At 44.5% G+C, this 26,452-nt stretch overlaps 1 protein-coding gene across 2 annotated transcripts in view; it reads left to right on the plus strand.

Annotated features, from left to right (window-relative positions):
- Positions 1-26,452, plus strand: part of LOC130866804 (multidrug resistance protein 2) — a 53,133-nt gene that overhangs the window by 21,341 nt on the left and 5,340 nt on the right. For both annotated transcript variants that reach the window (XM_057758413.1, XM_057758414.1), the window contains exons 14-26: positions 641-802; positions 2,153-2,314; positions 4,330-4,476; positions 5,388-5,495; positions 5,823-5,900; positions 7,607-7,690; positions 9,387-9,590; positions 14,865-14,965; positions 16,868-17,008; positions 20,144-20,300; positions 22,059-22,256; positions 23,717-23,923; positions 26,272-26,418. In XM_057758413.1, the coding sequence (XP_057614396.1) occupies positions 641-802; positions 2,153-2,314; positions 4,330-4,476; positions 5,388-5,495; positions 5,823-5,900; positions 7,607-7,690; positions 9,387-9,590; positions 14,865-14,965; positions 16,868-17,008; positions 20,144-20,300; positions 22,059-22,256; positions 23,717-23,923; positions 26,272-26,418 (1,896 nt within the window). The remainder of the gene's footprint in view (positions 1-640; positions 803-2,152; positions 2,315-4,329; positions 4,477-5,387; positions 5,496-5,822; positions 5,901-7,606; positions 7,691-9,386; positions 9,591-14,864; positions 14,966-16,867; positions 17,009-20,143; positions 20,301-22,058; positions 22,257-23,716; positions 23,924-26,271; positions 26,419-26,452) is intronic.

Genomic DNA, 26,452 nt, shown 5'->3' on the forward strand with positions numbered 1-26,452 from the left:
GACAGCAGCTTAGATAGGCGGAGTAGACAGAACAGAATGCTGGGAGAAAGAAGCCGAGTCAGGCAGTTGCCATGATTCTCCGACCCCAGACGGATGTAGGCTAGAATCCTTCCTGGTAAGCCACATGGTGCTACACAGATTATTAGAAATGAGTTAATCAAGATGTGAAAATTAGCCAATAAGAGGCTAGAACTAATGGGCCAAGCAGTGTTTAAATGAATACAGTTTCTGTGTAATTATTTTGGGTAAAGCTAGCTGTGCGGGAGCTGGGCGGCGGGAAGCAGCCCGCACCTCCTTACTACATTCTCTGTCTTCTGATCCTTAAGACAAACAAATCCAGAGTCCAGTTTGTGTTGGCTGACTACTCCTGAGCACAGGGCCTGCCCTGCAGTGTGGCTGATCCACAGTTTCACTCCATTGAAGAAAACGGATTTTTTTCTCTATTGGAGCTATCAGTTATGCTCCTTGGCTAAGTGGAACTTCATGCCCATGTATTCATTGAAATCATAGACTGTTTTCTGTAGCTTTGCTGGTTTCATGTTGTCAAAGCACTGGCATTCAGTAAGCATAAGTTGAATGAGTGACTCTTTCCATACAGTTAGTTATTCATGTATCAAAAGCCAGGTTTCTCTGTCTCCAGGCTAGAGAAGGCCGGACCACCATTGTGATAGCTCACCGCTTGTCTACAGTTCGTAATGCTGATGTCATTGCTGGCTTTGATGCTGGTGTCATTGTGGAGCAAGGAAATCACGATGAGCTCATGAAAGAGAAGGGCATTTACTTCAAACTTGTCATGACACAGGTACAGTGGAACTCTGGAATTTTCCAAAATTATCTTGTCGATAACATACTACCATTTAATGCTATAGATGATTTAATTTGATTATCTTGAAAAGCAGGAAAAGTGTTGTGGATATACAGGATCAAGTAAGAGTTTTGTGTTGCTTTTTTTGGGAAAGAGAGAAGCTTAAAAAGGATAATTAACATTTAACAAGATTTAGAGATGCGCTATCCATGGTAGGAGCTGCTGGCCACATGTGGCTACTGAACGTTAATCTGGAGTGTGAAATGTTTTAAGTACAAAAAGAACACTGGGATTCTGAAGGCCTAGTATAAAAAATGCAAGATATTCCAGTAGATTTTTGTATTGCTGCATGTTAAATGGATAATATGCTGGATGATAATAACATCTTGGATTCTCTAGATTAAATATATAGTTAAATTGATTTTTATCCATTTTCACATTCTCTAATGTGGCTACTAGAACATTTTATTTTATTATTTATTTATTTATTATGTATACAACATTCTGTCTGTGTGTATGTCTGCAGGCCAGAAGAGGGCACCAGACCTCATTACAGATGGTTGTGAGCTACCATGTGGTTGCTGGGAATTGAACTCAGAACCTTTGGAAGAGCAGGCAATGCTCTTAACCACTGAGCCATCTCTCCAGCCCCCATGCTAGAACATTTTAAATGGCAGATGTGGCTCACATTATGGGATACACCTCATTGCCTTTGATTACACTAGTTCAAAGCAAACTTGATTGACTGAGTGCCCCAGAAAAAAGACTGTTTCAGTTACTTTCTGTGGCTGTGATAAAGTGCCAGGACCAAGCACAGCTTAGGGAGGACAGGGCCAATTCCATCTTATATTCCATCTGTCATGAGTTCATCATCAGGGAAGTGAGGCCAGGGACTCAGGCGGGAAGCTGGCGGAGGAGCTGATGGGGGGGTATGGAGGAGTGCTGCTTACTGACTTACTCCCTCTGGCTTCCTCAGTCTTTCTTGAACTACCCAGGACCACCTGCCCAGTGTTCTGGGCCCACCCACTCAAATCGTAAATCAAGAAAATACCCCACAGAATTGTTTAAATGCCAGTCTAATGGAAGCATTTTCTTAATTAAGATTCCCGCTTCCTAGATGTGTAGGTTTGTGTGCAGTTGACCCAGTAAGCAGCACAGAAGTGGCTAAGAGTATTCTATTTGGTGGCAGTCCTTGTCACTCTGCGGTTTACATTTCATCCCACGAGCAAGCAGAGCAGCTTAGTCCCATCATGTCCGATAAAACCTTGGAACTTTCCTGATTTTCCTAATGCTGATATCCATGGACCCTTGTCTAACCAATTTCTCCGTCTTTCTTATTTGTTTTAGACTACAGGAAATGAGATTAAACTGGAAAGTGAAGCTTTTGAATCCCAAAGTGACACTGATGCCCCCGAATTGACTTCAAACGAATCCACATCCCCTTTAATATGGAAATGTAGCTACGGTCCACAAGACCAAGAGAGAAGAGTTAGTGCGAAAGAGGCCCAGGTATGGACGTGGCTGTAGTCATGGGGCTAAAACCTCCCCACACCCTTCCTTGTGTGTTAATTGGATAAGCTAGGGCCGGGGTAGGAGGAAAACAAGATACGACTGTATAAGACTCCTTCTGTCATGTTTTATAGATTATTCCAGAAATCAAAACCACAGCATTTTACAGTCAGTTCAGTATTTAAGAGTAAGAATTCTTAGGAAGTTTTTTAATTTTGGATTTTTGTAAAGAAACTGTAGTCAGTTAAGGGCTTTGCGGTGACAGAGTACTCAACTGGAGCAGCTTCAGGGAGGATGGAAGGGTCTGTAGTGTCTCAGAGTTTGAGGGCGAGTTCATCATGATGGGGCTTTAGAGTGATACATGCCTGTGTTCGGTTCCCTCCCCTTTGAGTCAGCCCCACAGTTAGGTCTTCTCACAGCGGTTAAGCAGATCTTAACCTGGATAATCCTGCTGTCATGCTCTGACGCTCGTCTTCTTGGTTATTCTGAATCCTATTAAAATTACGATATTAGCTATCACTGTCAGGAATTCCTTAAGTCAGGAATGCTGAATAAATCTTAAAGCATTAGTAAAATAAACCTTTTGTTTTGTTTCATTTTTGTGGTGCTAGGACCTCATATTTTTAGTTGGGCACCTTACCAATGAGCTATGTCTCCCACCCCTCATTTTACGATCTACTATAGCAAGTAGGGCACAACTCTTCCTGTGTGCCATTGTACTCTGAGCATACATGGAGATTCTGAACAGGCGAATAGTGCTGGAATCCAGCCATATATATTTAAACAAACATCTAGCCTTCAAGATTATGTTTACGAGAGTTAGAAGCGCATATTCTTTATAATCTCAGATATCTGTAATAACAGAATTATTATGTGTTAGGGCAGTTTAATAATTTTTAAAAAGAGTGAGACTCTGGTGGTTCTGCCAGTATTAAATTTTCTATTCTGTTTGTTCCCCATAGTAAATATTATTGTCTTGTGAATTCTAGGCCAAGAGTATCAATAAGAACATCTTTGGTGATTAACGACTACTTGGGCCTTATAAAAAAAATTGTAGTTAAGCTAATCAGCATTATTCAGTTGTTTCTAGATATCTACTTCCTAATCTCCCTGGGTAAACTGGTTTTCCTCAATGACAAAATTTCAAATACTACATGGATGTAAAACCCCCTTGGAGAATTTGTTATAAATGAGCTTCCCTTATAACTATGATGCAAATGATCTCAGAATACACTGATTGTGGATGCCTTGGAAAAAAAAAGAATATCTTTGGTTTTTTGAATAAAAGAATGAAACTGTCAGAGTTAGCTTCAAAATAGTACTACCAGTCAGTAAGGAATCATATTATATTCATTAGTGATAATATGAATGGATGGAGCTATAGATGATAGACTTAATTATCAATTTTTAAATAATACATCTATGTGTATGAGTGTTTTGCCTGTATATGTATTATGTATGTGTCGGGGGGGTACCCCTAAAGGCCAGAATCAGAACCCCAATGTAAGATGCAGCACAAGTGACCCTGGCAGGTTCCACTGCAGGTGGGGGACCGTGCAGTAAACAGCTTGGGGAGTATGGAGTTATAGTTAGGAAGATGGTATTGGGAGGATACGGGAGAGGAAGAGGGAAAGGGAGAGAGAGAGAGAGAGAGAGAGAGAGAGAGAGAGAGAGAGGGAGGGAGGGAGGGAGGGAGAGAGAAAGAGAGGAGAAAGAGGGAAGGGCTAAGGTAGGCTTGCCTGGGCTGCAAGTGAGAGATTGTGAGTGGGTGGAGCTTGTCTCTTAAAGGGACAGGGTATTGCCTGGGTTCATCCTGCCAGGTGACAGGGCAGGCCAGCGTAATCCTAACACGTAGAGTCATAGTTAAAGACAATTATGAATTGCCTTGTGAGTGCTGGGAACAGAGCATGGGTCCTCTGCAAGATCAGCAAGTGCTCTCAACTGCTGAGACATTTCTCTAGCCCCCACATTATGAATTTTGTAAACTGTCCTGTTGTAATGCATGCGTTTTCTAGGATGAAGATGTGCCTCTTGTTTCCTTCTGGCGGATCCTAAAGCTGAACATAACTGAATGGCCTTATTTAGTCGTTGGTGTGTTTTGTGCTGTTATAAGTGGATGCATGCAACCAGTGTTCGCCATAGTATTTTCAAGGATTATAGGGGTAAGTGTCCGTGGCCTTTTTGTGTATTTGTTGTGTTCACTGATGAAGAGCGAATGAACGGCTTCTATTTGTACCATTGACAAGAAGCCTGAAAAACATGGCTTGAAGAGAGAAGTCTAATTTGTAAGAGGAAACCAAATTTTTTATTTAAATTTTTATTTTTTTGAGACTTTCATGCAAGAGTACTGAATTTACATCATTTCCATCTCCTTTAACCTCCCCTAACTCCTTAGATCTACTCCCCACCCACTCTGCAATTCTTTCACTCTTTCATAATTATTATTGCTATACACACTCTACTGAGTCTGTTTAGTGGAAAGAGTGTGAGAGCCAGAGAACCAGGATACCTGCTGCTGGGTAACATGGGAGCTGTACCCATGAAATCTCAACAATATAATTGCCTAAACAAGACCCATGTGATGACATACCAGTCAGCATGCCAGTGTGGGTGGGGACATTTCACAAGGCCCCAGAATCAGTCAATGGCTGCTAAGAGAGGGAGACTCCATTTTCTTCAGGGATGAGCTCCGTGATACAGTATCCAGTCCCAAGTACTCAAACAGCTTGGAACACTTTGAAATCTTCGCATAGTGAAACAATGAGTTGTTGAACAATGGTGTTCCTTACCAAGCTTCCAAGTGGAGAGAATTTATTACAATGTATTCCATAGTAGGGTAGCACGCGTTGATCTCTATGGCCCCGGGGAAATGCTGGGTGAGTCCGTGAATGGCAGACAATCTCTGTCATGAAGAACAGATGCAGATGCCTTAGAGGCCAGCTTTCTGGAAGCCACCCTTGTTCCAGGATACAAAGTCTGTTTTGTCCCCACAGTGAGTGAGAGTGGGGTAGCCTCCCTGAGGAATGCCTTCCTGAGCCATAGAACTAAGAACCCCTCAAATATTTTGTCACAGGTTTTCACAAGAGATGATGACCCCGAGACCAAACAACAGAATTGTAATTTGTTTTCACTGCTTTTTCTGGTCATGGGAATGATTTGTTTTGTTACATATTTCTTTCAGGTAAGTGTCTACATCGCTTCTGTATTCATTTTGGAAGATTTTGGAAACAAGTACTTACTTTTCCTGTTTGTATAGCTCCTCTTTCATCACCTGGACTGTACCAGTCCTGTGGCTCTGCCTCCTCATCTTGTTTCTTCCTCCTCTCTACCCTTTACTTTACTACAGCCCTCGACCTGATCACAGTAGGGAGAGTTCAATGAGCTATAGAGTTTAGAACAGAGATGGAGACAGGAGAATGGGAGCCCGAGATTAGTTTAGCATCCATCCCCTGTGTGTTTGGTGTCTGGTTCCTGGCCAGCCTTCTATGTGATGCCTTCTCGTTCTTAGGGCTTCACATTTGGCAAAGCTGGAGAGATCCTCACCAAGCGACTCCGATACAATGTTTTCAAGTCCATGCTGAGACAGGTACGGCTGCTGTGGCTTGCACCCTGCGGTTGGGGAGTAGGAATTCTCTCTTGTGCTCCATGGACATAGATTGTAGGAGCACTGTCAAGTTCCTTAGATAGAGATCCTGCACAGGTCTCCCTCAGCCTCCTCTTGAGATGCTGGTGAACCATCTGTCAATGTAGGATGCGGACATGCACTCTGTTTGCTGCAGGTGGGCACAAGGAACCAGACTGAGTTGGGACAAATGGAGTTTCCAGAGTAGATTCTCCAGGCTTTTGGTCCAGCGTTGAAAAACACAGAAACCAAAGTAATCTTCAATAGTGCTCATTCCCTCCTCCTTCTTTCTCCTGTGAGCCTGGGATACCCTCACCCATGCTTTTCATTCCACAGATCCAAGGGCATTGCCGTGAGCATCATCCCTCACTGCCTGGTTTCTTTGCTCCTCAAAGGCTAACATGACCCACATAAAGTGTTAGCTCTGTCTTGAGAGGACAGAGTGCACCTCACACTTCGCATCTTCAAGACCCTCAAACAGACATCGAGCATATTTTCCTTAATGAAGAATTTGGATTTGGGAAAAGTATCCCAGGACAGACCAGTTGAAAGAGGAAAGATTTTTTGGTTTTTATCAACTATGAGAAATTTACATACGACTTTAAAACTTTTATGATCAATTGTCATTTACTGTTAAATAAAAAAATGTTCAGGCATCCTAGCCCAGGCAAGCCAGAGGCACTTGAACCCAGCTCCAAAGCATCAGTCTTCCAGGCAGACAGTAACATCTCCTTGGCTGTTGTTTCGTTGTTATTTCAAGATTTATTTTATTTTTCGAGACTATGTCTATGTTGGGAGAAAGATGACGTGCACAGGAGGGTGGGGCCTGCAGGCCGTTCTTCAGACTGAAACCTGATGACCCCTCCTGTTTAATGACCAGTCGCTCCTCAGCCTCCTCGCTGGTTTCATGGCCTCCATCCTCATCCCGGTCTGGAGGCAGTGTGCATCCAGCAGGGGAGTCTCTAGTTTCCACAGCTGCCAAAGGCCATGTGCAGCTCCCGTCCACCTCAGCTGCAATGGCACCCCTGTCCAGACACCATAGGTAACTGCACAGCGGTGGTGGAAGAGAGGTTCAGGGGGATCACAATAGGACAGAAGAGTCCACAGGAAGAGGCTGGTTTAGAGACAAACACTGTGGGTTTGTTGTGTGTGTTTGAGCTACCACAGCCTGCTAGCTTTTGTTAAGACCGAGTGTGCCTCGGCTCGGGTCACTGCATCATCTTCTCTTGGACGTGCTCATCTCTTCCTTCCTTTGCATGTCTGCTCCCAGTCCCCTTAGAAAGTCCTTCCTGCCATTTCTCTGCCTTGTTCCTTCCCTCTTTGTCCTTCTTTAATATGGTTTTGTCCAGAGTGTTAAGTACCGTCCAGACAATGTGAATTTGTTTCCTTGTGCCTTCTGTCTCTGGAGCTGAGGCTGTACGACAGCAACATGTCGCTCTTCACTGTTTAACACTTGGAGTTCTGCTGGAAACAAGGAGACATTTTTATATAAATTAACGAATAAAACAGTCCAGTTGTGTGTTTGCATATTAACTCTCTTCTCTCTATTGAACATTAAATTCTGGATACTAAATGTGGGGATATGTGATAGCTGACACTGTCACTTTCTCCTAAATCTCAGAGTTTCATAAATAGGGCATTACGATGAAAAAAACACCTCTGTGTTACAGGACATGAGCTGGTTCGATGACCATAAGAACAGCACTGGCGCACTGACCACCAGGCTCGCCAGTGATGCTGCTGACGTGAAAGGGGTACGTGCTTCCTGGGGGTGATGTCATTATGTCGTTTTGATCCACAGCGTGAGATCCCTTTCCCTTAGAGCTGTTAGTGGCTGTCTTTAAGAAAATGTAAATAGCGGTTGGCAGAAAAAAATGTAAATATTCATTTAATCCACTGGGATATCACATGCATTGTAGCTAAGGTATAAAATTAAATATATATTAAATATATCTATTGCATGGTATATAACTTATAAGCATTCCTTTGATAAGGTCCACTGAGAACAGTTATTAGAAAAGACCTGCTGTGTGTGGTATCCTGCCTCGAAGGCTCATTGAGTGTTGCTAACAGAAGGGGAAGTACTGATAGTGCATCTCGCATGGTCAGTCTGTCTTACTGCTCAGTTAATCAATGGACAGTTGTAATCGCTACTGAAGAAGGACACATGACCTTCTTGTGTATGTTCTAGGCATACAGTTCAGAGAAGAAGGAAGAAAAGCTTCCTTAAAATGATTATAGGAAACAAAACACCTATTAAAAATTAGAGAAGGAATAACTTTGAATTCTCACATCAACAGATTTTGATCTCTGGCTGAAGTTACAGTGTCTTCTATAACTCGCCACTTCATAGCAATAGCCTTCAAGAAGAAGGTGTGAAAATGCAAACGTGTTCATTGTTGGGTCTTCCTCTGCCCTGAACTTGCTTTAGTGATCATGCTTTGGTACATAAAGATGTCTTCGTATTGAGGAATCGGTCAGAGCTGGGGGAGGTTCGGAAGGAAAGAGCACTTTCTCTGCAGTTTTGAATCCACAACACTCAACGTAAAAAAGCCAGGCATGACTGACTGCATATGCCTGTAACCTCAGCACTGGGGGGACAGGGACAGGTGGACCCCAGGAGCTTGTGAGCAAGCTATGGTTAATGTTTCAAGGCAGTAAGGCAGAGAACGGTAGCGGGGTACACCCCACATCCTGCTCTATCCTCCACATGGATGAGTATGCCAGCATGCTCATGTACCTGCACCCCACAAACACGCGCACGCACCTCCAGACAAACACACCAAAGGAAGAAAAAGGAATCAGAATAGAGAGAAAAATCAGTTCTGGATTATTGATCCACTGTCCTATTTTTGTAGAAGTCGGGGAAATCTTCCTTTTAGAAACACAAATTTAGTAACCAAGAATGATGTGGGAGTGATTTCTTTCTAATCTGTTGCTTCCATTGGTTAATTAATAAAGAAACTGCCTTGGCCCATTTGATAGGCCAACCCTTAGGTGGGTGGAGTAAACAGAACAGAATGCTGGGAGAAAGAAGCCGAGTCAAGCAGTCGCCATGATTCTCCCACTCCAGACAGACACAGGTTAAGATCATTCCTGGTAAGCCAGCTTGTGGTGCTACACAGAATATTAGAAATGGATTAGATCAATATGTAAGAACTAGCCAATAAGAGGCTGGAGCTAATGGGCCAAGCAGTGTTTAAAAGAATACAGTTGCCGTGGTGTAATTATTTCCGGTAAAGCTAGCCGGGTGGCGGGACACAGCCCGCCCGTAAAAAGCTAGCCGAGTGGCGGGAAGCAGCCCCCCACCACGCCCCCCACCCCCGCTCCCACTACAACACAAGAAGAAAATTAATGTATTCACATGAAAGTAAATTCTCCTAAGTCGTAAGAGTACATGTATTTTACGGTTAATATAAAAATGTGTCTCTAATTTTTTATGTTTTTCAGGCTATGGGTTCCAGGCTTGCTGTAACTACCCAGAATGTAGCCAATCTGGGGACAGGAATTATCATATCTTTAATCTACGGCTGGCAGTTAACACTTTTACTCGTAGTGATTGTACCGCTCATTATTTTGGGTGGCATTATGGAAATGAAGCTCTTGTCTAGTCAAGCTCTGAAAGACAAGAAAGAACTGGAGGTTTCTGGGAAGGTGAGTCCAACAAAGTGCAATTCTGATCTAGCAGAAAAAGTTCCTTGGCGGTGATGTTCACCAGTTTCCTTGCTGGCTGTGCCCTGAGGATGCTGTCCTAACCATTATTCCAGCAAACTTCAGTTTCCTGCAGATTCGTATCTGAAGAAAAGTGGGCAACACCTCTCTCAGCTCCAAGACTGGCAGCTGCTTTTCGTGGCTTTTCTGGTTTCAGGCTGCTGCCTCCACTTTTTCCTGCCTTCCCTTCCATTCTTCTTTTTCCCCCTTTTCCTTCTCTCCTCACCATCTCTGTCTTTCTATCTTTCTTTCTTTAATCCTTTCCTATATGCGGGGACATAGGCACATGTTGTTATGCATATTTGGAGAGATTCAGTATGGAAAAGTCCCAAGAGTATTTTTCGCTCCACTTTAGACGACTGCTTTCCTCTTTTCTGTGCCCCCCTTTCTCTCACATCTGCTCTCTTCCCCTCGGTCCTGTTTCTTGTGCACCCTTAGCTATTTTTTTTTTTCACAGCTTAACAAATGCTTTTGTGGGACCTATTGGATTTCCTGGCAAATATTTTGTTTCTTGTACAGACCCGACCAGGTGTGTTCTGCTAAAAAGCTCATTAGGTGAGCCCGATGGGCACACAGGCTGTGCTCTTCAGGCCTTAGAATCAGTCTCTCCTGGAGCCAGGATCCAAACTCAGGCAGTGGTACTCCTGTTCATTAGCTGGGAATCCACATTCTGTTATGGTGGAGAATAGTCAGATATCACATGCTTTCCCAGAAATGAGAGTTTGGAACAGGGCCGCCCCCTCAAATAAGCCCAGTGCCTACTAGTGCTATATCTATGAATGGATTTTCCAAATTCCCAAGACTTAGGGCCTAGCCCAAGGCAGATGTGAGTGGATTTGGGCTCCCAGTGGGTGTGTGTTTGGTACTTTGTCTCCTAGGCAGGCACCTCCCTGACATGAATGATTAGGAAGGTTCCAGATGTTAGTCATCACCCAGGTGCTTCACCCTATTTCCCTGGAGTTTCTCTGAGAGAAAGCCGAATGGCCAGCTTTCTTGCTTCCGACTACTGTTTCCAGGGTCAGACTTAACAGTGTGAATGCCCTCGGAGTGCTCTGGCTCAAGCAACCGAGGTCCAGCTTCCTGAGTAAATAACTTCAGCCAACAGTGTGCTGGGGTTCTTTGTTTCTATGATGAAGACTTTTCATTTGAAGAAAAGCATTGCAATTTTATAGCACTGATATGCTTCAGATGTCGTAGAGTGATGGTGGGAAGATGACCAATCCTAAGAACCAGGCATCTGGTACAGGCTTGTGAAGGTGCAGGCTTGTGAAGGGACAGGCGTGTGAAGGTGCAGGCTTTTGAAGGGACAGGCTTACTTTGGCATGAGTGAGGAAAGGGGCACAGTTGGACATGGATGTGTCTGTCTATGGCAGATTTTCAGAGTCACGGTCAGGCTCTAATTCAGTGGTAGATCCTAGGAGGGACTACAGTGCATAGAGACTCTGGCGGTGGCTATTCCAGCCATCTACTTAATATTAAAAATCAACCTCATTGTTATAATTCTCAGGTTGCTATTTATTATTAAATAGATGGCCTATAGCCGCCATCACATTATGAGCTGTATGTGTATTCTCTCACTTAAGGCTGTCAGTAGCTGTGCAGAATTGTCCCTATTGGACAGATGATAAAGCCCAAAGTTTAGAGAGATCCTGGATCGTGTCCAAAGTCACAAGGTAGCAGAAGTCTCACTGATCTAACTCTCTAGACTTCTCCTCCTGTTTTCTACATTCTCCACACGATCCCATTCTCTTAGATTGGGTCATGATAGCTCTAGTCTCCTGTATTCTACATTCTCCACACGATCCCGTTCTCATATCTCTTAGATACAGTTTGGGTCGTGCTAGCCTGTGCTTTAAATCTTGCAGTGATCCCTAACAAGTTGCACACAGTCCAAGCTCTTTTCCCGGCTGCAAACCCGATGTGGTCCAGTCCTTGACTGTTCTTTCCTTGCACTGTAGTCTTCATTGTCTGCACTGCTGCAGCCGCCAGGGGCTGTGCAATTCCTATCACGTGACTGCTTCCCTTGGATCGCATGGACGACTCATTTCCATCACTCAGGTTTTTGAGTTGTGTTTTCAGAGGCCACACACTTATTGAATGTGTGCCTCCTCTGATGTTTCTGTCCTATTTCTTTATTAATGAACGGTGTGTATTCCTTGCTAAAACTTAAGTTCCATGAAGGACAAGCCTGTGTCTGATGATTTGCCTCTAAAGAAATGAGGTAAGCTTGAGATTTCTAAGCAGTTCTGTGTAATTTCACAGAACACATACTCAAGTGTGTGATGTCAAGGGCTGCTCATATCCCAGCAATGGAATGTCAGGGCCTTCTTATGTCCTGATAGTATGGTGTCACAGACTGTCCTTGTTAGCCGGAGTCATGGTGTCTGGGAAGACAGGGCTGTTCACCATTCTCACTCTGTGCTGTCAGAACGCGCTCATAGCTCGACTGTCTATGGCTTGTTCTTGGCAGTGTGCAGTCGTGTTCAGTGATGAGAACTACTGAAAACATGTAGGGTTTTTTCAGTCTTGAAAGCCATAATCAAACATGATTTTTTGAAGGTAGGAGGAAGAGGGTAAAGAAGTCATTTTTTCCCCAAAATCATGTATATTCCTTTCTCCAAAGTTATTTAGTAAATGATACTTTCTGAATGAAACAGTACTATATTTTTACTCTTCCAACTGAAAATCCTTCATTTAGGGAATTAATTAGTCTTTAAAACTTGTGGAGATTGAAGCTGTAAGGGTACAAGCTTCTAGTTCAGGCTTTTCCTCATCGCTTCTTTGAGCCTCAAAATGAAGAGATAATTCTATAGAGTAGAATGTCATTCCACTGACCATATGAAGCCTGTGCTCAAACTCTCGTTTTTATCAGCGATACCCCAGTGCCTTGCACAGGAAGTCTTTTAGACATTCATTGAATTTGACCGTGGAACTTGTTTCCCATCACCCTTCGCTCTGGTTTCTTCAGTTGTCTGACTAACCCGGCGCAGCGCTCCTATTTATTTGAACCCCTGTGATTAAAAATAGTTCAGTGTATCTGAACAAAGATTTTTCTGGATCATATTTTCCTCTAACATCTTACTTTCCTTATTCTCAGGGTTTTCTAAAATGCATATGTGTTTGGTGTGTGTATGCAATTGGACATGAGTATGGGTGCTATGCGTATGTGTGGGGAGGTCAGGCTCGGGTCATTTCCCAGGAGCCATCCTTCTTGTCTGTGAGTCAGAGTCCCTCCCTGGGACCTAGAAACCACTGGTTAGATTAGACTAGCTCAACAAGTCCCCAGGATCCTTATCTCTCCACTTCCCCAGTGCTGATATTACAAGTAGAGTGAGAAAGTATGTGTGTGTGTGTGTTCATGTGCCTGTGCATGTGTGTGTGTGTGTGTGTACCCGTGCATGGGTGTATATGTGTGTGTGTGTGTACCCATGCATGGGTGTGTGTGTGTATGTAGTAACCATCCAGAAAAATGATCTGTGATAGCCATACCTTCAGATTTAAGTGAACTTATAAAGTGTGCAGCTAGCAAACCAAAGTACAAAAATAATTGCAACTAGTAGATAGATAGAAGCAACAGATAGCTAGTAATACAGCATCAAATAAAATACTCCAAGTATACAACAGAAATGACTGAAGTAGACTGCTTGAGAGAGCAAATAAAGGTAACATCAAATCAGAGCTTAAAATGTTGAGTAGAAATCGCCTGGAGAAGAAACAGCCGTGCTGGAGTTATCAACTCTTCCACCCATAAATGAGCTTCTAGAGGACTGGGTTCCCAGCACCCACACAGCAGTTCACAGCCATCTGTAGCTCCAGTTCCAGGCCATCTGATGCCCTCTTCTGTCCTCCATGGGCATGGCATGCAAGTGGTGCACAGACATACAAACACACTGATATTGATAACATAAAGTGATTTTTTTAATCTCCTCTTCATATTTAGATTTAATTTGTACAGGATTCAGTGAAAAATAAGTGGGTTTCATATTTGGGGTATTGTTCTACAAATTAGGACATAATGGAATGTGTCCTTATTAAAATCAGGTCTGACGGTGAACGCCCGAGAGAAGAATATCTAAGAGGAACATCTCTTGGTGACCTAGAGTTCTAGAGCTAAAGAAATGGTGGAGAGCTTTTATCTCTCCCCTTCGTTTTCCAGATGAGAAGCCACATACAGAGTAAATTTGCAGGAAAGTAGAATTGGAGTAGCTCATGTTAAATAAGAAAAGAAGTCTGTTTTATTCCATGTGTAGAATATGTTAGAAGATGAGAGAGAAACGTATGGACCCAAGAAGGGTTGAGGAGAGGGTGGAAAAGTAGATGGACATGATATGTGAATATATGGAAATACCAGAGAATCCTGTTCATCTGTGCAATATTTGCTGATGACAAACAGCATTTACTGTCTTTGACCTAGTGATTTAACTTTCAGAACTTTTTCCTAAGTAAATTATTTCATGCCGGTAAATCCTCACATTCAAAGATATCTATGGGAATAAGAATTGAAAGTGCTGCTAGGGCTGAAAACAGGTGCAATGTTGAGGTTGTCTGTTGTACCGCACTGCATGTATTCAGGAACTCTGGATGCTCTTTACCAAAGACAGTATAGATTCAGAATCCACTTTATCATTAGCGATGTGTAAGCTTGGAGGAAGAGCACTGCTTACGTGAAGGTCTAAGATGCTGATGTGGAGCGGTTTGTTTGTAGCATATTCCAGATATGCTTAAAGCAATGGCACTTATAGATAAATACCACATTTTTAAAAATATGCAAAACAAAACAAAAAATATGTAAATCCCGGTATCACAGTGCATGGCAGTATTAACCGCACCCAGACGGAGTGGGAATTCTCAAGTTTTAGGTCAGTCTTGCATATTTTGCAAGACCCTGTCTCAAATAAACGAATAAACAAGCTAACACAATTGAAGGTTGAAATACGTCCACTGTGTAAGAAAGCACATACTGAATTCTCAAGTACCTCTTCTGAAACCAAGTAAAGACAGTGGCTTTAGGCCATCTCTCTAAAGAGGGGGAAGATTAGTGGATGTCCCATACAGATCTGAAGTCCAATTTGAGAAATTATTTAATATTCTTTTTTAGTAAAGAAGATGCTCATAGATAATACTACATGCTAAATACATTGTAGCAACTTATTTTAGTAACTATATTTATGGACTTCAAAAGAGATCCTGTTGAGTCTTGTGCCTGTTGTTTTACAGATCGCTACTGAAGCCATAGAGAACTTCCGCACTGTCGTCTCTTTGACTCGGGAGCAGAAGTTTGAAGATATGTATGCTCAGAGCTTGCAGACACCATACAAGTAAGTGGACCAGGGCTCTGGGGGGTTTTCTAGTGAGGACTTCCGTTTTCAGGATCGCTTTTGCCAAAAGGTAGAGTGAACAGAAGAAAGTACTAGAAGGAATACCTGAGACTATCAAGAGAGATGAAGAGACCTGAGCTTAGGCAGGGGCATCTGTGAGGCAGAAGCAGTGAGGGCCGGTGACACTGGGGAGGACAGAGAAGAGGACCACGGGTAATGCCTCTGGTGTCGTCAGGCTGATGATCCTGCTGTTTGCCGTATCTGGGGAAGGGGGGAGGTTCTCTATGGAGGTGTTGTGGGACATTGAGGGGATCTCTCCAGGATACTTTCTGCTCCTTCCTTTCCTGGGGAGACCTTCTCTTCTCCCTGTACCCCAGCAGTACCTATGAGAGCTCTAAAAGAAAGGTGACCAGGTCACTAGTGAGCCCAGCCTTTGAGTCTCAGCTCCTCCTCTAGGACAAGGCGAGAACTAGACCTTTCTGTGAAAGACCCCCGGTAGGGACCTTCCCTCAGGTGGAGACCCCGGACCCACAGACCAGGCCGAGACCACGAGTCGGATGCAAACTGCAAGAGGTTTATTAAGTAGACACAGGTACCTGCGGGCGGCAAAGTCTTTCGGAGGACTTGCGCACCTGCAGACTGGGAGGAGGACTTTTTATAGGAAAGAGGGCAGCAAAAAGCAATTTACAGAAGCAGAAGCTTGGTTATCGGAATGAGGCGGGGGGCATGAATGGTTTTCCTCTCCCAGCATGGATGTCTGGCAGCAGACATCCTGCTCTTATCTTATAGATATCCTACTTTGCAGCCATCTTGGTTTGTAGATGTCCTATCTTATAGATATCCTGTTTTCCTCTCACAAGAGCAGGCTAGCTGCTGATCCTGAGAATCTTTCAAGCAAACAGGACGTTCTCCCGGGGAGCCTGCTAGCTGCGGGTTCTGAGGAGGGGGTCTGTAGGGTCTTTCATCTGAAGGTTTCCAGGCACCTTTGTCATAATCATGGCAGGCCCTCTTTTTCTGAGGAAAGTTTTCATTTGAAATCCCAGTAAGTTGCCAGATGGTGGTGGTGCAAGCCTTTATTCCGAGCACTTAGGAGGCAGAGGAGCGTGGATCTCTGTGAGTTCAAGGCCAGTCTGGTCTACAAGTTCCAGGACAAGTAGGACTTACACAGAGAAACCCTGTCAAGAAAGAAAGAAGGAAGGAAGGGAGGGAGGGAGGGAGGGAAGGAGGGAGGGAGGGAGGGAGGGAAGGAGGGAGGGAGGGAGGGAGGGAGGGAGGGAGGGAGGGAGGGAGGGAGGGAGGGAGGAAGGAAAGAAAAGAAATCCCAGTAAGTGGCAAAGACAAGAAAGTTGATGGTTTTAGCAGGACACGAAGGTCAAGGGGCTGCCCATCCCCACCCTGTTCCTGCCCTCACCTCACACCCAAGATCCTTGTTCAGACATCCCTGGAATGTTAATGCTTTGTAAAGCCTCCCTGGCTCCAGGCACTTCAGTGCCTTTTGCTTCCCTGGCTGCTTGGTGCTGTGAATCTCAGCTAGATCCTCACAGGCAAGGACAGGCCTGCTGCTCTGCCTACCACAGCTGGAGGGTGTTGGGTAGATGTGTTGATCCCCAAGTGGGGGGTCGGGGATAGGGAAGGACCATTCATTTGTTAATGTAAAACAGGCTCTTCTCAGGGTTACTGGTCTGGTTATCAACCCACTAAGACACAATAGTCCTACACTAAGATGGATTCACCTCTGCATCTCAGAGATGAGAGCTGCTCAGTCAAAGGACTCAAGCCGAGTTCTTTAGGAGTGGAATCCATTGTATCTGTCCCTCTTGTGTGTCCCACCGCCAGCCCACAGGAAGTTACTTGAAAGACTGAGAAATGAAGTGGGGTGAATTTGGGTTCTCTTCTTTCCAGAAACGCTCTGAAGAAAGCCCACATCTTTGGGATCACGTTCTCCTTCACCCAGGCCATGATGTATTTTTCCTATGCTGCTTGTTTCCGGCTTGGTGCCTACTTGGTGGCTCGTGAACTGATGACTTTTGAAAATGTTATGCTGTAAGTATGGGGTTCTTAAATAGATAATTATTTGATGTATTGCTTTGTTCTAAGCTTTTGAACCAATGAAATTTTATGGCAGAGCAGAGGAAAATTGTAAAAAGAGTCCATTTAAAAAAGATTCCATGCCATCAAACTGGAGCCTCTGAATGTGGCTGACAATTGGGGCACACTAAGAGGCCAATGATAAGGGCACTGGGATTTGTCTCTACTGCATGTACTGGCTTTTGGGATCCTAGTCTATTTGGATGCACACCTTCCTAGGCCTGGACGGAGAGGGGATAGCCCTGCCCTGTGGGAAGTCCACCCTACCCTCTCTTAGGACTGGAGGGGGAAGGGAAGGGTGTGTAGGGGAGCAGGAGGGAAATGGGAGGAGGGGAGGAAGTGGAAATTTTGATTGGAATTATTTATAAAGTAATAAAAAAGATTAATTACAAGAGTTGGGGCAATGTGGAAAGGAGCAGAGGAGGAGGACAAATAAGCCCAAAGCACATACACACACTCATGTATGTATATGTGTGTATATATGAAAATGCCATAAGGAAGTCCACTACTTTGAATTCTAATTTAAATCTATAATAAAATAAATTTATGTGAATTATGCAAAAAAAAAAAAACAAAACAAGATCCCATGCTGGGCCATGGTGGCTTATGCCTTTAATCCTAGCACTTGGGAGGCAGAGGCAGGCGGATCTTAGTGAGTTCAGAGAAACCCTGTCTTAGGAAACCGAATCCCACCAAATGAAAGAGTTTGAATAATATATGAGGAAAATTAGCTGTCCGTGTGTCTTATTGCAGTATATTTTTTAGTATGTCTATAGAGCCAGTGTTCTGTTTTATGCTTTTCCTGGCTCACTGTTGATGACATACTGAAATGCATATGGAGAAAAGGCAGTGACTGGTCACCAACAAAGCAGAAGGCCTATTGGCTGATGTTCCGGTACATGATGATAATGTAAGCTTAGCAATAGATTTAATCCAACATGGTACCTATTAAAACAGAAGATGCAGGTCAGTTTAGGGAAGTGTCTAGGCATAAACATTGACAATAGACCTGACATCGCTATGGTCCTTTCTGGTCTGTGCTGTGATAACAATGTTTCAAATGCAGATGCATCTTAGCAGCTGCGTGGCATGATACAGAAGGAGATTTTTTTTCACATGTTTCATAGGTTTTGTGAGAATACAATGCCATTCCAACAGGCAGCCACATTGGTTCAGTGACGTGGAATTAAAAACATTCGTTTTGTGCATAAGTCAGTTGTGCTGATCTGAGTTGGGCATAAAAGCTCTCATCCACCCTCACTTCTGTGTTAAAGGAAGCTCTAGATAGTTGGCTTGGGGAACGTCAAGGATGTCCTCTGTGTATGCTCTATCTCACAGTGGCCTATGGTAGTGGGGGGAGGGAATATAGAGATGGAAATAAACAAGCATGGGGAGCGTCACAGACCTCCAGCTGACAACCCTGACTTCTGCCGTTCCTGTTGACTGAAGGAAGTCTCGGGACAAACCCAGATGGAAAGGGTTGCAATCCACACTTCATTTTCAAACAGAAGTATTTGCAAAGATCAGAGAGAGAGAGAGAGAGAGAGAGAGCTGAAACTGTGGATGTTGGAACCAGCTGCACTGTCACGCGAAGGAAGAGTGTTTCATTGAAAGCTGTTTTGTTTTACAGTGATTTGATGTCTTTCTTCCCAGCGAATTTGCTGCTGTTTTCACTCTGCTCCTCTAGAAGTGTCAGTTGTGTTCTGGAATATGTGCTGATTAAAAATGAGAACTATGCATAAAGAGCATCTTGAGGTGATGCACTCGGTTCTCCGGGTGCAATAGTTCCTTCGCGGTGAATGTGATAAAATATCCTGACAAAGGCAACTGAAAGAGATGAAGTTATCCAGGCTCACAGTTTGAGGGGCTACAATTCATCATGACAGAGGCCTGGTAGCAGGAATGAGGACAAGGCCAGTGGGTCATATTACCTCAGCAGTCAGGAGACAGAGAATAGACCAGAAGTTAGGACAGGATGTAAAACTTCAAGGCCTGTCCCCAGTAATCCACTGCTCCTGCAAGTTTCCAACTCCTAAAAGTAATACAACCTTCCAAATGGAGCTTCCAGCTGGGGTCCAGGTGTTCAAATCACAACCCTGGGTACCTTTGCATTCCTCCCTAAAATTTAAAATATGACAATGACTTCCTTAGTCATTGTTCTGATGCGTACTAACGATACTGACATGAAGCTATGTGGTCATTGTTCTGATGCGTACTAACGATATTGACAAGAAGCTATGTAGTCATGTTCTGATGCGTACTAACGATACTGACGAAGCTGTGTAGTCATTGTTCTGATGCGTACTAACAATATTGACATGAAGCTATATAGTCAGACAGGTCAGCACTGCTCTGTTTAATAGTATTCAGAAAGAAAGTTGTTTTTTGTTGTTTCTCAATTTGTGAATGAAATCACGAACACATGAAAAGGAAGCAAAACAATCTCATGATGATCTTTTCTACAAAGAATGTGAGCAGTGTGCCACAGTTGCCAGATGTTGGTATGTGGCAAGGGACACAGGTGAGGGCCTTAGGTGTGGCCTCTGAGATCTGGGAGGGTGGAGTGGGTGTTGTCTGGCCTGCCTGGAGAGGAGCCTGTGAGCGCATCTCTTCATTCTTGTGTGAGCGCATCTCTTCATTCTTGTCTGAAAGCCACAACTCTTGGCACAGTGCTCTAATCCACTCCAATAAAGGAGGAGTCCTTCGGGGAGCCAGGTGGACTTCTTTCTAAAGGGTTCCCACTGACAGTAAAGTGAGAACCAGAAGTTGGCCACAGGCTGCAGGGAACATCCTTCTCTCTTCCTTAGGGAAGCAGAGCATGGGAGAATGAGGCCAGCTCCCAGCTGTGGTCCTTCATCTTCTGTTGTACTCGTGTGGATTGTTACTGGGGCTAAGTGGGCGGTAAGAGGTATCATCTGGGCTGGCTCTGGAAGGAATGGTTGTGGTGTCTTCATAGTTGCTCTGTATATTTCTTCTCTCTCCAGGACAGTGGTCCCTCAGCATCCTGCTCCTGGGTGTAGAACTATCAGCTTGCTTCCACAGAAGCCATGACTATGTGTGCACACATGTTCCTTTTCCTTTGTGTCTCAGGGTATTTTCAGCTGTTGTCTTTGGTGCCATGGCAGCAGGAAGTGCCAGTTCATTCGCTCCTGACTACGCCAAAGCCAAAGTGGCGGCATCGCATATCATCATGATCATTGAGAAAGTTCCTGAGATTGACAGCTACGGCACGGAAGGCCTGAAGCCGGTGAGTCTGTTCTTTCAGTTACGTGATCTCTAACCCCATGGATAAAGGTTGAAGAAAAATTTAATGAAATGTGTACTTTTTAATATATTGATTGTAATACAGAATTTTCTAGCCCATGGGTTTATTTTATTAAATACTAATATGTATAAAAACCAGTACACAGAGAGATAAAAATGCTGCCCTCTTTATAGGCAGATTATGGAAGAAAAGCTTTTTGATTTATGTTATATATTTGATTGGTGTCAATGCCTTGTGGATACATTGATTTTCTTTTTTTTAAAGTTGTTCTAAATTCCATTTTTATTTAGTTGTGTTGGTGTGTGGATGTTCACCTACCACAGTGCACCTGTAGAGATCAAAGGACAACTTTAGGAGCTGGTTCTCTCCTTCCACCACGTGGATCCTGGGAATTAAACTCCGGTTGTCATACTCAGCAATAAGGTCCCTACCCACTAAACCATCTTGCTGGCCAAGGCATTGATTCTTTTAGAGTCCACTTATTCAGTTCTACCATTTTGAAATGAAGGCTAACCACCATAGAATTTCACTGCATCTGTCTAACCAGTTGACTGGAGTCTCTTTGCTCTCCATGGGTAGAGTCCGTGAGCATGTAGGCTAGAACTCCCACTGCTAGGAGTCCTAAGCCCTTGAGTGCCTACGTCACAGGGGACTAGCAGGCCCCAAGCTTTGAGAGCTGGGGTACCTATTGCTGGAGACTAGGAAGACTAGGTGCTCATGTTAGGTGTTCATTGCTCTAGCTTTAATCACCAACTGTCCCAGTAATCTGAAACTATTGTTAAGTCTCACTGACCAATAGCAGTGGGCAGAGCAGCATGTCGGACTTGCTAAGTACTGCAGCTGCTGGGCAGGACTCCAGCATTAAGACCCTCGGCTCCTGCAGCACTTAGCATTACAGGTCTGGAGCCTATGGTGCAGGACTTTGGTCCTCAAAGCGTTGCAGTTCTTCTAACAGCGGAAGCCTAGAGTTTCCGATCTGTGGTCCTGTCCTCTCTCCCTGCACTTCCCAACCATGTCATCCTCTAGAACTCTTCTGTGATACTGCAGCCATTGCTCCGCTGCTGCTGCTCTGGTCTCTGCTCTGTGTTGTCAGCCCAGTCCGCTCTGCTGACGAGAAAGAACAAAAGTCACAAGCAAAGACCTATCTATCAAGACTCTGATGACACTAATCACAGACCTTCTGTTGGGCCACTCACACCAGTACTGGTGCCACTAGTGCTCCCTTGCTGTCCTGGTGGAACATGCTTGCTGGAGACCCTTGTCACTTCCACAGCAAGCTGTCTGGAGCAGTTATTGCTGGAAATAGTGCTCCCCCCCCATTGAAACTGTGCTTTTGCAGCAAGCAGCTGTAATTGCAATACTTCTTTCTTCAGACATTCATGTGTGCAATGCAGCCAAAATGGCATGAAGACAGTCCAAGCAGTTGTCAAAGGGGCTGCTAAGCTGATGGTCTTCTGCTCGAGGAAGCCAGATAGAGAAGGGCCAGGCAAATAGCCTATTTTTGAACTCTTTAGAGTCATTCATGGGAAGGACTGAAAGGGTACATACTGTAAAGACTTAGTACTCAGCACAGATAACAGTGTTTAGTAGTATTTAACACTACTTGAAGACCACCCTAGTGCTCACGGCAAGGTGGGTCCTTTCGATCTGTTTCACCTGGCAGGTGGACAGAGCTACGGTCGGCTATACTCTGTTTTCATATTGCTGGAATCAAATTGACTACTGCTGTTATCATCCTAGAATTGGTTAGAAGGAAATGTGAAATTTAATGACGTCATGTTCAACTATCCCACCCGACCCGACATCCCAGTGCTTCAGGGGCTGAGCCTGGAGGTGAAGAAGGGCCAGACGCTGGCCCTGGTGGGCAGTAGCGGCTGCGGGAAGAGCACAGTGGTCCAGCTTCTGGAGCGGTTCTACGACCCCAGGGCCGGGACAGTGGTGAGCACACTTTTGTGTTCAGATCATCTTAGGTTTCATCATGTAATGCCTGCATATTATTAACTCTTGGTTATAAGCCATGTTTTGTTTTTCTCTCATATCTTTAAATAATAACCCTACAGAGAAACATCCTCTAGCTAAAGTTGGGTGTGTAAGCTGTACAGTCAGCTCTAGACACCTTCTCCATCAACAGGGCTCCTCCATTTTCCCTCACAAGCAGCCTGCTTACCACTCATCTCCCTTGCCAGAGGCAAACATCAAACATTAAAGTAGCTTTTAAAAGAGAAAAGGGGTCTAGGAGTGACAGGGAGATGAAAGCCTATCACTGTGTTTCCAGCAGGGAGCGATGTCAGTGAGGACAAGAGGGAGTTTGTAGCAGGCTTTGTCTTTGGGCTGCCAGCCAGCTCCCAAATAAAGACATGGAGACTTAGTAGTTATGAATGTTCGGCCTTATCTTATGCTGGTCCCACTAACTTTTTGAACTTAATTTAACCTGTTTTCTTACCATCTACATTTTACCTCAGGGCTTTTTATCTTTCTTTCATTCTGCATGTCCTCCATTTCCTCTTTCTTCCCTGCGTGGCTGACTGTTGGCTGCCTGACTGGCTGACTCTGGGTCTTTCCCCCTTGGTCTGTCTTCACACTCCTGCTTCTTCTCTCTGCATGCCAGCCCTGCCTATCCCTCTTCTGCCTAGCTATTAGCCATTTAGCTTTTTATTAGACCAATCAGATGCCTTAGACAAGCAAGGTTAAACAGCAGCACGTCTTTACATAATTAAACAAAGGCAGCATAAACACAGATAACACATCTTTGCCTCCTTAAAGTAATCTTCCACAAGAGGAGTTTGAGTAAGATGAGGACGGAGAAGAGTGGTGACATGAAGTGGCAATTTAATGGCCTGTCTTACCACTCCATACTCTCAGTAAATAGGTAATGGGAAGAAGGATGGTTGGGAGGAAACATGGAGATTTAGGGGAGTGTGGACTCTGAATCACTCAACATTGCAAGAGGTAAGAAACAGCAGGGTGGGAGGCCCTTGAGGGAGCAAGCTTGAAAGGAGAAATCTGCAGGCCCCCCGGAGATGGCTCAGCAGTCACTGCACTCACTGCTCCTGCACAGAACCCAGGTTCAGTTCTAAGCACCCACGTAGTGGCTCACACTGCCAGGGGACATGACTCCACTTCCAGGGGACATGACTTCTTCTGGCCTGTTTGGAGGGCCATTCTTGTTTATTACTGCATGGGTCAAAAGCCAAATTTAAATCATGAGAAATGGGCTATTTACCCAACGTGCACACTTCTGTGTCTTTGAACAAGCCTTAAAAACCCAAAGTAATAACAAGCAAAACTCCTCTCATCTCCTGGCAACCCCACAGTCTTAAAGTATAAAATAACGGTGCAGTTTTGCTTAATCTGAGTCCTACTGATTGTGATGTTGGTCTGTGAATCTGTGCTCCCAGTTTCTCGATGGCAAAGAAGCAAAGCAACTGAACGTGCAGTGGCTCCGAGCACACCTAGGCATTGTGTCCCAGGAGCCCATCCTATTTGACTGCAGCATTGCCGAGAACATCGCCTATGGAGACAACAGCCGGGTCGTGTCCCAGGATGAGATTGAGAGGGCGGCCAGGGAGGCCAACATCCACCAGTTCATCGAGTCACTGCCTGACGTATGCCTCTCTCCAAATTAAGATTGTTAAAGGAAATTTAGCAGCCAAAACATACTCCAATATACACAAAGATCGGGCTACAATTTCCCTCGCCTGTCAGACATTACATTTACTTGATTGAACACATGAGTCCTTGTGAGGAAGGAACCAAGTGACCCCCACTCAGGAACTGTCCAGACCCATGGTTTAGGGGCAGGAGGCACCACTCCTCCAGGGCATAGTCCCAGTCCTCCAAGTCTGAGTGAAGGACTAGGCAGCCATGTCTGTGTCTTCTGATTCTGCCCCCCCCCCAAAAAAAGCAGCCATTGCTGTCTCTCCCCATTCTCCATTTCTATCCTGTCCATCACTGCGCAGCTCCTCTGCAGGCTTCAAGCCTCACTCTGGAGTTAGGCCAGGCAGGTAACTGGACCACGCCAGAAAGATGGCTCTGTAGCTAGGGCTGAGTCATTGGGAAGCCTGCGGTATTGTGTGATTTTTTTACCATTGTGAGTTTCCTAGGCCCCAGGCTACACTTATGCAGTTGATTATTTAAATGTTCCCTGGGCTGTTGTACCCTGTGACTACTTCTCCCTTCTTCGAGTAAGTTAGATAAATGGCAACACTGGCACTATCTTAAGCCCTTTTAGGTATTTTAGTTTTTTTGTTTTTACTTTTTGTGTATGGGTGTTTTGCCTGCATGTTTACCTGTTCACCACATTGGACTTGGTGTCCACAGAGGCCAGAGGAGGACATCATATGTGTGGGCCTGGAGTTCCCGACAGTTGTGAGCTGTCATGTGTGTGCTAGTACTTTTAATCCCTGAGCCCTCTCTACAGCTCCAGGTCTTACCCAAATAATATACCTCCTCCAATTATCACTAGTTAAGTTACTTATTACAGGAAATGCCCTCTATAAAATAAGGTGGAATAGTCTCAAGCCATCCAGGAAGGAGAAGGCCTCATGGGCAAGAGCAAATGGCCCTAACTCTTCCCGAGTTATGTCTCTTCATGTGGCTCCTCCACAGATTGCTGGGCCTGCTACACACATGACGGGGAAGGAGATCTGTCCCCTTCCCCTCCGCAAGGTAGTCCAGCCATCGTGATTGACTCTTGAGACTGAAATACTCAAAGTACAAGCCTACAGAGCCCATTACTAACGAGGTTCACTGCTTGTCAAGGCTTGAATCTTCCCCTTAGGAGCTGCTATAAATGCAGAATTGTCAGTCCCGATATTAGCTCTTCTGAATGGAAAAACAAAAGGATAAAAGCCTTTCAGTGAGGCCCAGCCATTTGTTCTTTAGAGCCCAGGTGACAGCGACACAGAGTAGAAGACACAGCAGGGACCAGCTTTCTGGACTCCTGATGGACCACTGGTCATTACATCCCATTCTCTGAGCATCTCCTTCTGAGTGTTAGTCCTAGCCTTACCCTGCCACAGTGTGTATCCTCACTCCTCCATCCTCTCTGCTCCCCAAGGATCACTACTGAGTCAACATAGTCTGATAGCCCTGCATCTGGATTCTGGGGCAGTCATAGCTCAGGAGTGAAGCCTATTCCAAACATCATTCCGTCCTCACCAGAGTTCTTCTCCACAAGTGCGGAGCTTGTTCTGCCCACCATAGAACTGGAGTTGCCAAACAAAATAAAGAGGCAGCCTTGTGTTGAGCATGAATTTTATAGTTAAGTTCACAAGAGTCAGAGCTATGCGTGAGACTGATCCTAGCCTGCCAAAGGCTACAAATAAATAAGGCTGTGTGTTTTCTGGTTCTACATGCTGTCACGTCCTCTCCTGCTCCCTGATATTACAGTCTTTTAGTCCATGTCTTTGTCATTGTACATGATAATTTGTGACAGTTCTCTGCTGTTGAGATTGATAGGGAAGGGTTTTGGAAGACTCTAGAATCAGATAAAGAAGGATCTGTTTTCAACTTAATGGAATTCCTCATCAGATGAAAACCATTTAACTGCTGGGGGTAATGTAGTAGAAACACCAGAAGGCTAACATTCTAAAGATTTCTTCGCTCAGTTAAAGTCATGCAGAGGGTGTCACCTACGGGCGACAAAACGTTTCTCGTGTTGTGAGCAGCTGTTCAAATCATTTCCTTTCTCCTGTCAATCTTCATTACAAACACAATGAAACAGGGACAATTGGGATTGCCGATTTCTTTCACAGAGAAAGCGGGGCGTATAATTTTGGGAGCCAATTTTCTGTTTTCAAAACCTACCAATTAGAGCTGTTTTCTGGGTTGTTTAACTGTTTAGCTTTCTGTGAACCTATCTTTAGCCTCCGAATCTAAATTTATCTAATTTTTCTATTTACTGTGTCACGCTGTGTTTGCACTTGGTCGTCAGCTCTGTTTCCATTCACAGAAATACAGCACCAGAGTAGGAGACAAAGGGACTCAGCTGTCGGGTGGGCAGAAGCAGCGCATCGCCATAGCGCGCGCCCTCGTCAGACAGCCTCACATTTTGCTTCTGGATGAAGCTACGTCGGCTCTGGATACGGAGAGCGAAAAGGTAAGGATTTGAGTTGAGTCTTTCTCTGCCACAG

Source organism: Chionomys nivalis, chromosome 26 (genome assembly GCF_950005125.1).
Source record: "Chionomys nivalis chromosome 26, mChiNiv1.1, whole genome shotgun sequence".
NCBI classification, from domain to species: Eukaryota; Metazoa; Chordata; class Mammalia; order Rodentia; family Cricetidae; genus Chionomys; species Chionomys nivalis.